Below are 16,113 nucleotides of genomic sequence, written 5' to 3'. Positions count from 1 at the left end.
TTTGGTCAACGTAACAACCTCACAAGCTCGGTCGTTACTTTTTTCCAAAACATTCGAAAAGCTTTTTTCGTTCGAATTTATCTCTTCAATGCAGCGACTTCACCTTTTTTTGTAGAAAAAAGCTTCTTAATCCTCGTTAATCCTGGGTCAGAGCAGGATTAAAATTTGGCCCGAATTTCAACCCTCGGACCCTTAGTGGGACAAAAACGGTTGATAATTTTTTACGACCCTTGTTGGGACTAATTTAGCCACATTTCGATGTATTTATGGGCAAAAATTGAAATTTTCCCATTTTCACGACCCTTAATGGGACTAAGATTTAATTTTTCTGATTTTTACAACCCTCAAAGAGACAGCCAGCTTCCAAAAAGGCACCCTTAAAGCAATAATGACTTACAATGACCTTTTTCTCTTATTTTTACAGTAAAGTAGGTATCGAAGAAATAAGAATAACCTCGAAATGCTTTCTTTGAAAGAATACATTAGTATACAGTAGAATATATTAGAATATATTAGAATACATTCTACAGAATACGAAAAGTACCGTGACACGAATGAAGGCTAGAGAAAATTCGTCCGCCGAAAGATCCAAAAGCACAAAAAAATGGCTATTAAGGCTGGGAGTGTAGCATGGAAGTCAATAACGCCATCCCAGATCGAAATTTCAGATGAAATAAAGCGGAAATGCTGAAATAGCCGTTCTCGCTTGAAATAAAATTTTATGACCATGATTGTAGTTGCAATAAAGATTCTATATAAGGAATAGCCCTAAAGTAGCCACTTTCTTAGTGTACCAACAAAAAAAGGAAGATTATTAACAGACGAAACTTACTTTGCTGGGTTTCGCCACCGTCGTCCAACCAAAATCTTCTTCTCCGGTTTTATGCGTTTCCGCACTCCAGTTCTCCGTTTGCGGACTTGTACTTTGCAGCCAGCCGCTCACTTTGGAGTTTGTGTCTACTCTATTATTGACCGAAGATAAAGCTTTGTTCACACTACCGTTTGTAAGGTGTTCTTTAGAATGATGACCATTAGATTTACTATTGTTACTGTTGCTAACGTTCGAATGTTTAGGCTTGGTTCCACTAGGTCTTTCCTGGTTTGACGTATTCTCGTTGTAAGAAACCGTTGCACTTGGCGCCGGACCGGCGTCAAAACTATCAAGACCGGCCCAAGAAGTAATGCCAGGGCTAGCAGTCCGTACATTATCAGATGAATTTTCGAGAACATTTCGTGTAGGAGGAGGTGGGTTAGAAGAAGTCGTAGAATAATTAGAAGAGTTCTGTTTGGCACCATCAGGCCCGTTCCGACGTGGTTGTGCCGACAAGTTTTCTTTCATCGAGTTAACTAATTTAGAAGATTGCTCGGGCGGCGCCACGGGCGGCTTTTCCTCGTTCATAGATGTCTTACTGTTGTCAGATACGGAGTCCCATTGTTTGGCCGAGGGAGTGACGGTTTCCCACGTTGATCCTGTCAAGCTTACACCCCACGACGGGTCGCTATTCGTGTTACCGTTACTCGAAACCATGTCTACTTTGCTTTGCTGTAGTTGTTGTCCATTCGTTGAACTATTGAATAAATTCTTAACAACACTGTTCATTTTCGTACAAGAATCATCTATAACCGTAGTGGAAGATTGAGAACTAATTTGGTTTTGTGTTGTCCTACTTTGACCTCCGTTTTCAGTGCGCATGTCCTGGTCCCAATCTTCTGAGGCGGGAATACCACCCCATGAATTGGCGGAAATGTTTGTAGACGTTTGTATAGGTTGTCCTATAACGCCAACATTGTGTGATTTAGAAGTGTTAGAAGAGGAATTAAGAGATAAATCGGTAGCCGTAACTGTGGTAGAATTCGAAGGTTTGTAATCTATTTCTAGATCCCAGTCCTCAGAGTGATGAAAATTGTTTCTACTCGTGCTGTTGCTACTAGCAACCGTGTTACTAGGAGCAATCTCAGTCCACCCGTTCGTGTTATGATGGTGGTGGTGATCTCTATAGTTCGAATTATTAGAGTTATCGTAATAATTGTCCGAATTTGAAGTAGAGTCCTTGGTTGTTGTCCGGTTTTGTTTCATTTGCTGTTGACGTAAGAAACGCGGAGGAACTTCGCGTGGATATTTACTTTGTTGTTGAGATTGCTGTTGGTATTGTGGTACCGTACGTGCTTTCTGTGGCAAGGAAAAAGAAAGAAATTAAGTAATTGAAAAAAGTTTTCGATGTGGTGTAGTCTACACAATAGACAGATCCAGGCTTTTAGGCCTACTCTTGGTCTATAGGCACTGCTATAGGCGGCTACTAGTGACCCCCACCGGGAATTGCTTATTAATAGGTTTAAACATAATAGACAACATTCACAAAATGTGTTATCAATAGAGATTTTAAATAAAAGAATGTTTAAAACACAGCTGATTGGCTTAGGTTTCGAAACTCTCTATTGTTTCATTAAAACCTCAGTGCGCATGCGATTTATCTGGAGAATTTCAATATTCAAAACAAGAGCAGTGCTCATAGCCCGAAGAGTAGGAGTTTTACGCTCGAAACGAAGGAAGATATGAGATGTGGTGAGATAGCCTAGATGTGGTGTGATTTTTGATCAAATGTATACATGTTACCGCAATCCTTAATACGGTAACACCCAGCAAGCGTTGGAAGCTATTTCTATTGTTTGATATTGATTATTTCATAGCATTTTGTATAACACTGCTACTATGATTGAGCGTTATTTGGGATAAAAGCAAACAGCCGCTAAGGGTGGAATTTTTGGGTTTTCTTTAGGAACGAGTTTGAGCCAACTTTCCCATTGGGGTTGAAATCTAATGAAGAAAGAAAGAATCTTTATGCTCGAAATTTCTTCAGCAAAAAGAAAGAGACTGGACGTACTGTAAACAAACAAGCAAACAGCTTACCTGTGGTTTGGTCTGTTGTTGAATTTTCTCCTTCTCATCACGCTCTGCGAAAGAACGGAAATGCACATAGTTATTACGGAAAGGCGTGTACATTTTAACACCGCGCGTTCTCTTCATGACGAATGAGGAGAGATCTGGTTAAACTTATTTATACAAAGTAGAGTCGGTAATCTTCTATGTATCGAGTTGCTTTGAAGTACGAAATCATTTACGAAGACATTTTTAAAACGGTATGACTGATGCTTGTGTTATCACGTTTTTTGAACCATAAATGAGAGATGTAAAGCCAGCAGAACAGTATATAGGAAATGTCTCTTTGCTTTTTTCTTGTTTTCACTTTTTGAATGCATGTGAATGGGTGATAGAAATACGTTCAAAACCGAAATCTAAGATTAAATGTTAACAAGAGCTGCCGGGCACATACATTCGACGCCTTGTTCATTCATTAAATGTTTTTGATAAGAAACGCAAAGATTATTCATGAAAATTTGTATTGAAAACATGGTAGAAAAGTCAAAAATCTTGAAATTTAAAAGACGAATTTATTTTTTGATTACTACAATCTTTTTCACTTTGTAGATATAGACATTTGCGTAGTTTACGACATTGGCCTAAAGTCCACAATTGGGCAACAACTCTTATTAGAACTAGTTTATTTTTTTCAAAAAACCATTTGTTGTAGTGGCATTCAAAAAATAAGAATGTTAAATGAATCGTATTCATAATATGTCGAATCGCATATAAATCTTTTCGATTTAAGTCGAATGGTTAATGCAAAATGAATAAATTATCAATAGGGAATTCTTCTTCTTTTTGCTTTTTGAAAAATAAAACGAGAATCAGGGGCAGGGTCAGATACGTTTTTTAAAGCACATAATAATTTAAGATAGAATGGCACTGTATGATTTTCATGCATATAAAGTTATAGGCCAATTTCGGGTCAAAATACACTCCACTCTTAAATCATTACAAACCTTATTTTCAAAACATCTTTTCACATTTAATATTTATCTCCAATAGACCTTTAGTTACAAAAGCAGCGTGAATGCTTATAAACGGTAAACAATGTTAAATGTCACGGAGTTATCTTGCCAAAAACACTTTGAAAACGAGACCCGCTATAGATCATACACTCAGAGAAATGCGTATTCCAATCTTACTTCTAACTTAAAAAAAAAAAATGAAATTTGAAATCTGACGGTATTTGAATCTGGTAAAACAACAATGAAGGACGAACCTTTAGTGGTGGTGGTGGTATCTTTCGTCGATTTCTGTTTGGCAGCTTTTTCTTCCGCCTTCCGCCTTTTCTCCTCCTCTTTCCGCCTCTGTTCTTCTTCTTGTGATTTCTTCACTTTCTCCACACGATCACGTTCTTTCAACGCACGCTGTTCACGTTCTTTCTCTTCCCTGGAAAGTGTATTAGGAAAGGGTAGGGTAAACCAATTCAAGTGGTCATCAAAACAAAGACTTAACTCTCAGATGGAAAACGGGTTTGACACAACAAATGAGCTAAGATTCTTAACAATTCATTGATTTGTGCTTGATTTTGAGAGGAAAATGCTTTTTTTTACACTTCGATAGGTGGAAATCCTTCTGAGATGGACGAATCACGAACATTGTCTTGACATTATCACAAAATTTTTGGTTACCTTTCTTTCTTTTTACGATTTTCAGTTTGTATTCGTCTTTGGTCTTCTTCATTTTTCTTCTTCTCTTCTTCCATCTGTTTTTTACGCTCCTGCTCTTGTTTCTTTCGCTCCTGTGGGAATCGGGAAAGTTAAAACTCTTTTATATAAAGCCGCACTGTTGAGTCCTGGGAAGGACGACACACAAGTCTGCGGGTAGATTTACGCTCAGAATTATTTCTTTAAATACTCTATAGATTCTGTTGAGGAGCAAACGACCCGGGGGAGGCAGTGGGTTTACCAACTGACGGTATGTGCGGCGAAAAAATTGGCTTTTAGAATCGCACCCTTACAGTGCAGAAAAAAATCGGTGAAATTCATACCCTTACAGTGCATTTTTTCAAATTTTAAACTCTTCTAGAGCAAAAAAAATCAACATTTTCGAGCAAAAATTTGAAATTTTTCCCAGATTTGCTGAAATTTCCACCCTTACAGTGCATTTCTGATATTTTGAAAAACATACCCTTAACCGCCGCACATACCCGGAAGCCAGTTATTTCCTATGTAAGCTGCGCGGCCCGCATAGTTTCCACGCAAACGCTAGATTTAAAATGACGTTTACCAAAAGATTCCGAAAAATGAGCTACGCCTGTATGGCCCCACAACATGAACGGTTTTTTATACCCTCCTAATGAAGAACTGGCTGCTTAAATATTATTTTGGTAAAAAAGAAGAAGAAATTCAAAGAAGAAGAAATTTAAAGGAGACTGGACTTCCCTTTGCGTAGTCGCTGAAGTGTAAAAACTGAACTTATTAATCTTGCTAATTACGCCCACTATCTTGCTACAACTGAGATTTAGATTATTAACACCTCATCATTTCAAGGCCCCCACTCATAAAACAAGTTCTCCTTCCATTATATAACTTTAACAAAACTTTCATATCTTTTTTAAAAGGACATCAAATCCAAAAGAAGAAGGAAAAATTTATAACTGTACAACTTTAAGCATAAATTTCAAAATGCAAATGAAAGATAGTAAATGCACACACCATACTTCAAAACGACGAGAGAGTGAAAGGGGATTTTTTTTCACTCGAAACAAGATACATCTACTTCATGAAGAAAAAGATTAAGGGGAAACAACATCAAGAAAGGTTTCATCTTTCTTTTTCGTCTGTTTAGTGAATTATAAAAAAATATATACTAAATTGCGAATATAAAAAAAGATGGGGTATAATATAAAACGAAACTAAATGTCTAAACTGTCTAAGATTTTTTTTTCTCCTGAAATTTACACAGCATTTTCTCAAAGTGCCTGATCTATAGATGATAGTATTTTGTGGTGCCAAAGAGTCAAGATAAGGGAAAGAAAATTTAAAATTGATGAAGAAAATGCGAATACTACCTTGAATTCTTCACAAATCTTTTTCTATAAGGGTAACTTTTTTTCTAAGAGACAACCCGAAAAAGAAATTTGGGATTTGACATGACACCACGGGCCAAATTCTTGATTTTGTGGTGTTTCTGTTCGAAAAAATGACGTAATCTTTAATACGCGCATGGGCAAATACAAGGATACGATCTCTCTTCACTTCAATCGAGTCGAATTTTTTGTGCTGATGGAAATTTATCATTTTTAAAAACGTTTTTGATGCCAAAAAGTGAAAAAACAGCTGGTGTACCTGTTCTTTTTCTTCCTCTTTCTTCTTCTTTTCTTCCAGCTCCTTAGCTATGGAGGCCATCTCCAGTTCTCTACGTCTTTGTTCTGCTTGCAACTGTTTTTTGCTCTTCGGTTTGGGCTGCGAGGAGAGAGAAATAAGAGTCGGGAATTAGGTTGGAGTGTTTTGAGGGATTGCGTTTTGAATGAGCGGTTAAGTATAAATAAAGAAACCTTGCTTAGGCTAGAGCAAAAGAAATCGTAGTTTTTCAAAGAAGAAATTTTTGATTTTGATATCATCCTACATAGAGAAAGGTCTTTTGGATTTTTTCCATAAAAGGTTCTTCTTTAGTTTCTATATTATTACGAGGAAATACTGGTTAAACTTAAACTATAATATATTACAAATTTCTAATGATACAACAGTAAAAGTCTCAGTCAAAGCAAGCCATTCAGCTAACGAACATTGCTAATGGAATCAAAACAAATCTTTTTTTGCACACACAAAAAATGACGATATTATGATGGTATCACGCAATGAATCTATTTAGCAATGAATTTTGATGATCCCTTGATGAGCGACCATTATGTTGCTTGGGTGATTAATGAATGAAGACAGTAGGAGCAAAAGGCTAGGGTCTTCCTTTGTTTAGTGCAGTCTATCAAATTGTCATTACACATTTAGTTGCATTTATGAGGTTTTCCTCTAATAAAAAAGCTGTTTCCTACAATGATGGGAAAATCCTAAACAGATTTGTATCGATGATAATAGTGAAGTTAAGTAAATCGGTAAAATCACGACGAAGAACGAAAATTTAACAGGCTAGTGAGTTTCAACCAATCAAATTTCGTATTTTCACTAGCCTAATACATTTTTCGCCCGTCGTCGTGATTATCTGGTATGCTTAACCTCAGTAATATGAATAACGACAATATTCTACAAAACTGATGAAAAAATGCAGTTGATACCAGAAGAGCGGCTGTTTTAACCCTTAAGGCCGATAGAGACTGTCTGTCTATCAATGCATATTTGGAGACAAATCTATACCACTACTTTAATATACATGTTCCGAAATCAGTCATAAGCACACATTATTGTCCCACCGAGAGTTGTCATGTCTGCTTTGCTCAAGATTATACCACTACAGAATCTACATCAAAGTTTCTTTTCAAGCCCAATTTTTCTTTGGCTCACTTGGTACCTACTGGCTTTCCGTAATACTTCGAATAAACGCCTCCCCTCTAGGGGGGGGGGGCGTTCATTCGAAAGAAGTACTTGTAAGTGAGAATCATATGGAGGAAAACTTAAATTGACATATTGACATATTTAAGAACAAAAAGGCAAAACAAGGTTCCCATTCACTTTATTAAAGTGACCTGGGTTAGAAATTATTTAATAAACACCCCTCCTGAACTCCAAAAAATGATAAAAGCCTGGGGCGTTTATTTGATGTAATATGTTTAGGATTTAATGCTCACCTTGTCAGTCCACATAATACCGATCGTCGCATTCACCATAACTGCCTCAGTACCGTTCAATTTTTTTCTTCACTTATGATTTTTTTTGGTATTTTTTTTATCTAATCAAACATTATAAACGTTTTTAGAGCGTAAAAATTTTTGCATATTGATGTTTTTAACTTTTTTGGGTTATACGCAAAAATGTTTTTAAGATGTTCTTATTCTGAGTCTTTTGTGAGATTCGTTATTTTCTAGAGCCTGAAAAGCCTTAAAATGCTCTTATACACTTTGTTTTTCTATAAAAAAATATGTAATATGAACAAAACTTGTGTAAATCTGTTATAATAATTGAAGTAAGTGGCTGAATTTACCTTTTCATTTTTTTATAATATCGCACCCATAATTATCTTTCCTTAAAAATTCGATTTCTGATTCAAACTCGATCAAACGCTATTTACATTTTGTAATAAAACTGGGAGCTCATTTGAAAAGAACTTAATAGAATAAACAAATACCAATGAATCCCATAACCTTCTCCTGCAAATTTATCACATCCAAAACATCGACAAAACCTTATACTTTGACATTCTACTATTCAAAAGTGCTACAAAAAAACAACAACCTATCCTTTCACCAGCCAAAAGAACTTCAAGTACTTGAAGAATTTCGTCATAAATAAAATAAATACTTTTGATAGTCCAAAAGACCCTACACTTCACTATTTGTGTTTTTGGTATCTCGTTTTTTAAGAAATAATTCCGAGATATGCAAGTGAACAGTTGAAATTCAGAGGATGCAACTTATTTGAAATGTTTGATACAAACCGACACAGGGAACGAGTTTCTACGAAAAAGTGTCGAGAAAAAAAAATTAAACCAGATCAAACTGACATAAAAATTCAGACACAAAAAATTCTCCAAATAACTGATCTCGATTGAAATAGATATGCTCTTTATCTACCCACATTATCATAATATTTATTATAAAGCTGGTACGAAGCTCACGCTTGATACAAAGGACTCTGCAATACAGCGAATGTCACGTTTCTCGTTCGCTTTAGCGTCTAAAAACTGACCCAGAACACAGTTTTTATCGATCCCGGTCAATCTCTAAGCGGAATTTTTACGGAAAATTTCACGGGATTACAAATTGACCCATATCGAAAAGTACTACTGTTAGGACATCACTTTTCTAATAACTCTGATCAAAGATGGCAAAGGGTCAGTAGCTGTTATAAATCAAAATTAAAGAAGTTCTTGAAAGAAACCTTTATTCGTCTCAAATCAAATCAAACACATATCGATGCAACAAAATACTTCTGTCCTCCATGAAGGGTTAGGATAACAGATACTTTAGTTTTAAAAATACCACTCTTTCAACATTACACGTGTTGACATATTTTTTTACAAGCAGCCAGATTGCTATGGCTCGAGCCTTGAAATTAGCCAGATTTTTTGTCACTCTCTAGTAAAGTAAAAGCTTTTTAGATAATCTAAGCATTGCAAACAATAGTCATGGACCCAATAATCATATATATGGTATAGTCAGGGGTGGTCAAGGCAAACTTTTCAGAAAGTGAGCTAGAAAGGAACGTCAGCCCTGACCCAAAAATTGGAGTTGCTTATAAAAAAAATTTGTATTGAAATATAATTCGAAAATTTTTCAGTCACACTTGCTTTTAAAATCAGATATACACTTAAAGTGAGACTTCTTAGGATGAAATCATGGTCAAAATTTGAAAAAATTCTAAAAAGCTGAAAATTTCATTCCACATTATCATCTTTCTGCGCAATGCGTCTTCCAAAAAAATTGTTTACTCCCTACCAAACAACATTCTGATACAAACCGCAAAGGAATTTGTTAATCACACGAGAAAATGTTCTTATGCTGGAGAATGTGTTCATCACGTTTATAGATCGTTAATAAGAATTACATTTCCTTGACGGAAACAAGTTTGGAAGCTTATCGAAATATCAGTAAAGAAACAATAAAGAGCAATCATCGACACGTCTAAAGTCGCAACCAGACAAGCCAGGGGCTTCCAGTTCAAAACTCTCCGCTGCTTCATTTGATGGTCATGTCAGTGATTAGTTACACGTTTTTTTATAAGAACATTCAAAAATTTTTAAGCCTTCGGGTGTTCTTAACTTTTTCAGATTTTAAGCCTTAAATGTTCTTAACATGTTCTTATTTTGACCATTTTGTGGATATTTTTGTGCATTTTTCTAAGAAATCGGGTGTTTTAGAGTCCACAAAGCCTTAAAATGTTCTTAACTAGTTCTTAACATTTTGGCCATCGAAGCTTTATGTTCTTATATAGTTTGTTCTTGTAAAAAAAACGTGTAGACAAATTGGATGGTCATGTCAGTGATTAGTTAAGTATGTTCATGATGTGCAATAGTTGGAACTATTTGCTGCAAGACTGCCTGTAAGTCCCGGATTGATGGTTTTATCTGGTTTTATACATACGTAAAGTATCGGCTTATATCAATAATCGCCTACCAACGAATCAACGAAATACTAAATATTTGCCGAAAGAAACTTCAACTCATTCGAACACCACGTTGCCACAGCACAAAGACTTTACTTGTCGTCTATTTCCATTCCAAAATCCACACCTGCATAAGATGTACGTTTTTTACATCTAACCAAAAAACATAAAAACACATACCAAGTAATGACAATCCTACGAAAACACCCACTCTGAAATATTGAATTGCCGGTGAAAAATCTGAAAAAAAATTACCCGGACAAATAAATTATAACTACACAGTCACAACAAAACATATAACACAACAACATGACAACACACGAAAGGCCTACACATTGTTTCAAAGGTTTTTTCGAAGATAGAAATTTAGAGTTCAGCTATATACCAACACATACACATAAAGAAACGTAAATACTGTGGCAGGCATAGAGAAAAAAAAATCACATACGTACTATATTAGAAAGACAAAAAAAAATCTTTCTGATTTGACAGATCAGCAATTCAAAACAAACTTAAGCGATTACGCATCTCATTATCATTCAATTTTCGTGACTTTAAGAACACTTTAAGAACACACAAGAAATGAGAAAAGACATCAACTGAAATTGAGAACTAAGACTTAAGTTTAAATTCAGATTCTTTCAAAACACGCCCTGGACAAAATAATGAATAAGACATTAGCTAGAACGTGAAGATCTAGAAATCTAGTCTGCCCTTTGTACTAACTGTCAAACTCATGTTCTTATTAAAAAAGTGTAGATGGTATAAGAGGCACTCTTCTCCGCCGAGATACTTTACATTCAATCAGCGGAATAGTGTAATACAAGACAGAACGAAAGACTGGAGTCGTTTATAATGCGTGTAATACAGTAGTATAAGCGTTACATGATAATACGATTTTTGTTACGGATTTTAGTTTGAATAAACTAAAATTTGTTCCCTCCATTATTTTTTGTTTTATTTCTACTATTAACAGAGCGATAGTAGACAACCACATGATCAGAGAGAAGGAGTGATTATAAGTGGTACTACTAAATAGACATTTGATTCTCAGATCTGGTCCCTCTCTCCTCATATTACATTTTGAAAGTACATACAAACACTCAGAAAAAACTAAAGGCATGCAATACACTGTATGGAATGTCAGCTTTATAATCATCATTCTACTCTGACTTTTAGACGGAAATGTAAATACAACACAAGCCTCCTTCAAAGCTTTCGGGAAAGTTACAAGACGAAGAATCAACAACGCGATAAGCAACAAGCGCAACGATAGCCAAACTCTTAAATAAAGACTGGGATAGAGAACTACTCAAACAAGGCACAACTCTGCTTACCATTTCTAGCCATAAGTCGGTTTTACTTTCCCCAACGGCAAATACTATTGTGATTTTCAAGTCCTTATTTTTTTAGAGCTCAATGGTGTTTCATTTGAGATCATATTTTGAAACATCAAAAAGGATTATATGGAGATATACTGTCAATAACTACACACATTTTAGTGACCGCTAGACGCTGTCTTTTTTCAAACAGCTACGGGTAGACTGATGATAGGTGTGGTCTTTTTGTATTACTCATACTCGTAGTCGTATAAAGCTTAGCTAGCCATTTCAGCCAGAATGTTACTTTACATTGGGTGAGGTTAAAACCCTTATAATAATAGTTGTACCAAAAAATGGATGGACGAGGATTTGGCTCCAATTTTGACACGGTGACACAAAGTCTAACATCCGAAGTCGTTGTATCGTGACACGCTTGTACGGACAAGATACGAAAGGACATTCGACGACGCACCTAGGGAACTACATGTTTAGACTTAACCAATAACAGCCATAAGCACAAGAAGACATCCTCGATGCTTTACATTCTGAAGAAACCACACTATACGTATTCACAAAATAGTTCCATACTTGCGTAGGCTATTTTTCATGACTTGTAAGTGTACGGTTATCGGGCGCTGCATATCTCCTAATATTTATAACAAAATTTATTTTTTATTATTTATTAAAGGATTTACAGTCCAGGCACACTAGGGCCTCTAAACCGGTCTATCTACATAATGATTACAAAAGTGATCTTGAATCGTAACGTAACGGGTGCTTTATCCATGCCTGAGTCAGTTCTTCTTTAAATGCTTTGATTGACTTAGCATTAACAACATTTTTTGGGAGCTGGTTCCACGCCGATATGCATCTATAATAAAATGATTTTGTTTGCACACCCCTTAATCCATCATCTGAGAAATTAGGGATCAATTCGTAATCATGTTTACGATGGGGACGAGTTCGGCGAGAAAACTTTTTGACGATGGTATTTTTGTCATAGAAGTGAAGGTGTTTGTATATTTGAACCATGTCGCCAAATTGTCTCCTAAATTCAAGAGATGGTAAGTCCAGTTTTCGCAGGCGCTGCTCGTATGTTAAATTTCGTAGACGACGTACCATTCTTGTTGCACGCCTTTGAACCCCTTCAAGTAGGTTGACGTGCTTACGCAATCTAGGTGACCATACAGATTGAGCATATTCCAAATGAGGTCGAACAAAGGTGGTATACAGTGTGTAAAGTGTCCTGGGACATAATTCCTCGAAGCCTCTTCTGATCACACCGAGAATTGAGTTTGCTTTCTTGACCTGTTTCGATATGTGCTCTTCAAAGGTAATATCGGAGTCGATCAGCACACCTAGATCCTTTTCAAGGGAAACGTGTTCAAGTTGGTTTCCATCTAACGAGTATGGGTGTGCATGGATGATGTTCTCGAATTTCCCGAGAGTTAGTACATGGCATTTATCTGGATGGAATTTTAAAAGCCATTTTCTCGACCAATTTTCCAGTTCATTGATGTCCTGTTGGATTGTCAAAGAATCCTCGATTGAGTTGATCTCTTTGACTATCTTCGTATCATCGGCAAATAGGAAAATAGATGAGATGACGTTGTCCGGGAGGTCATTGATATAATAGATAACACAAAGAGAAATGGTCCAAGGACACTTCCTTAAGGAATACCACTTACAACGGAGTTTGTACTTGATCGAGCTTGATCGACCTTTACGAGTTGCTTTCTGTCTGTCAAGAAAGACTCTATCCATCGTAGACAGTTACTTGATATTCCATATCCTTCAAGTTTCTTCAGCAAGCGACGGTAGGGAACAGTATCGAAGGCTTTAGCAAAATCGAAATATATCGTATCAACTACTTTACCATTAGCAATGCTTTCGCAGCACTTATCCAAGTAGTTCAGGAGTTGAGTAACTGTTGATCGGTGACTGATGAAGCCGTATTGTTTATTTGACAATAGTTTTTGATCTTGTAGATGATTCATGATATGCCTCCTTAGAAATGATTCCATCAATTTACAACAACTGATGTCAGGCTGACTGGTCTATAGTTTATTGCTAGATTTTGAGCACCCTTGTTCTTGTAAATTGGCGAAACGTAAGCCATCTTCCATTCTTTCGGTATGATTCCACACGACAAGGTTTTATTCATTATGATCGCCAAAGGCTCGGCTACGTGGTCGACCAATTCTACCAACATTTTGGGATGAATTTCATCTGGACCAAAGGATTTGTTGGTGTCAATCAGTTTTATCTGTTTCTTCATCATCTCCTCGGTGACGAATAGATCACTAATCTTCTTATCTGTTCGTGCAGGGAAGTCTGGTAATTCACCCTCTGGCTCATCAGTAAAGACACTACAAAACTGCTTTTGCAAGATGTTTGCCTTCTCGTGGTCGTCATGTTTAAGAGACGATTTATCGTCAGGGTTCTGAAGAAGTGGCGAAACTCCACTTGTTGATTTGAGTTTACTTCTTACGTGAGACCAAAAGATCTTGGGTTTCTCTTTGGATTTGTCACAGATACTCTTCTCATATGCCCGATGTGCCTTCACCAGCATTCGATTTACTCTATTCCTTGCGAGTACATAGTTGGCGCGGTGATGATCTCGGTAGAGAGGTGAAGATCTTAACCACCTTCTATTCAGCAATTTCTTTCTCTTGATTTCATCTTGCAGGTCCTTTTTTATAGGGATTTTGCCTTTATTCTTCCAAAAGCTGTTACCTACTTCTTTCAGTGGTACAAACCTATTTCTGAGGTCGAGTATAGCTTCTTTGAAAGTTTTCCAAAGATCATCCACTGATGTTTCCACAGATGCTTTCTTGAAACTTTGTTTCCAGTCTCTTAAGCTAAGATCGTTATTCATCGATTGGAAATTGGCCGACGCAAAGATATATCTTGTCTGTACACTTTTGGGGTGAGCGTAACAAGCAAATTTGAACGCTAACGAGCTATGATCACTTTTACCAAGTGGACTTAAGTAATCTAGATTCACTATTTGATTTTCTTCCCCTGTCAATATCAGGTCGATTAGAGATGGGTCATCTGTTCCACGACATCGAGTTGGCTCGTCAACGTGTTGATGAAGATATGCATCTCTCAAAGCATCTAGAAACTTTTCTTCTTTACTATCTTCTATGTGTGGGGTTGTCCAATTTTCCCAATTTATCGTTGGGAAGTTGAAGTCTCCTAGCAAACATTTGTGGGAATGTGTGGGAAAATAGTGTTAAAAGAGTCCTTTTTGGAGAAAAACATCACAAAAAGTGCCATTTTTTGTTTCCAGGCTACGCTGCCTTGCCTTTTTAAAATACGGCTTGAACTGATTTCAAATAGTAATAGAAACATAAAAACCGATCGACATTTTCATGCAATTTCACATAAACGTTAAGTGTATAAAGCGTCTAGCACAAAACAATTTTTTTTCTAGAAAGGAATAAAAAGCACACAGCTAGCATGCTGTGCACAAGCGTGGACATCTGAGCATGACAAATAGTCCTTTTAAAAACTAATCTCAACCGGTGGGAAGTCCCCCTGTATAGTCATTTTTTTCTCTCAAAGATTTTTAGCAAGATTGTATGTTTGATAATATTGTGTTACCTAAAAACCATCCACAAAGACTATGACAACATTCATTGTGACAAAATGTGGGCCTACCCTACCATTCTAAGGACTAATGTTTCAATATTTTGATACATTATGTTGGCTTCGCATCTTAAAAATACTTTTATTCCGATTTTAGATTGTTTTGCAGTTTTGTCGACTGATAATATAACATCTTCCACTCAATGTTATGAGATGTAATCCAATTTAATAGTGAGCAGCAAGCCATCGATGTGAAAATTGTTAAGCTGTGTTGCTATACTCAGAGCGTCTGTGACATACTCGATAAAGGAGTTTATCTTCCAATAATTTTCAAGTTAAAAAAAAAATTGAAATCTTAATACAGTCGAGTCTCATAACTCGAACACTCACGGGGAAAACAAGTTTGTTCGAGTTAAGAACATTTCGAGTTATGGAGTAAGGTTTATAAAGCATTGTTAACTGAAGGGACGAGAAATGTTATTCGAGTTATAAAGGTTCGAGTTATAGAGGTTCGAGTTAAAGAGGTTCGAGTTAAAGAGGTTCGAGTTAAAGAGACTCCGCTGTAGTGTTTCTGACCAGGAAGAAAGTATTTGCCTCATATAAAATAGACACAGAGGTGCCTTTTTAAAAGTTTTTTTAATTCTAGGTATTAGAGGACACGTTAAAAAAAGGACTACAGGATTTGGATACTCTGAAAAAAATCATTGAAGGGCTTACAAAAATCATGAGAAATAGCAGCCTAACCGATCTAAAAACGAAAAAGATACAAATAGGGAAAAATGTAAACTTACTGTATCCAAAAAGTTTTGATAAATCTCAAGGAAATACACCATGTTTTGTTAAAAACCAAGGAATAAAAGTGAAAATAGAAGCCGATATAAAGGATTTCTAATACAACATCAAGGTACGCTTTATCTCGACGAATATACCATCATGTCTAACCTTTCTAATAGACACTACAACATTTGCGCCCTTTCAAAGTTAAGGTCAGCAGTTTTTATACTTAAGTACACAACTGAGCGAAAATGATAGTAAGTTTCATGTAAAGACAAAA

General features: G+C 36.2%; 1 protein-coding gene across 3 annotated transcripts in view; it reads right to left on the bottom strand.

Annotated features, from left to right (window-relative positions):
- The window catches only part of LOC136804581 (capping protein inhibiting regulator of actin dynamics-like), a 45,824-nt gene that overhangs the window by 5,917 nt on the left and 23,794 nt on the right, over nt 1-16,113 (bottom strand). The window contains exons 1-6 of one of the 3 annotated variants that reach the window (XM_067061180.1): nt 15,851-16,076; nt 6,217-6,333; nt 4,558-4,667; nt 4,146-4,315; nt 2,909-2,952; nt 833-2,170 (exon numbers count right to left, since the gene is read on the bottom strand). In XM_067061180.1, the coding sequence (XP_066917281.1) occupies nt 833-2,170; nt 2,909-2,952; nt 4,146-4,315; nt 4,558-4,667; nt 6,217-6,333; nt 15,851-15,892 (1,821 nt within the window). In that variant the 5' untranslated portion in view covers nt 15,893-16,076. Of the gene's footprint in view, nt 1-832; nt 2,171-2,908; nt 2,953-4,145; nt 4,316-4,557; nt 4,668-6,216; nt 6,334-7,670; nt 7,771-15,850; nt 16,077-16,113 lie in introns of those variants that run through there. The other 2 variants (XM_067061181.1, XM_067061179.1) reach the window with 2 other exon arrangements.

Source organism: Clytia hemisphaerica, unplaced genomic scaffold, assembly GCF_902728285.1.
Source record: "Clytia hemisphaerica strain Z4C2 unplaced genomic scaffold, Clytia hemisphaerica genome assembly, whole genome shotgun sequence".
In the NCBI taxonomy this organism is placed as follows: domain Eukaryota; kingdom Metazoa; phylum Cnidaria; class Hydrozoa; order Leptothecata; family Clytiidae; genus Clytia; species Clytia hemisphaerica.
This window is presented reverse-complemented; position numbering and strand designations above follow the sequence as displayed.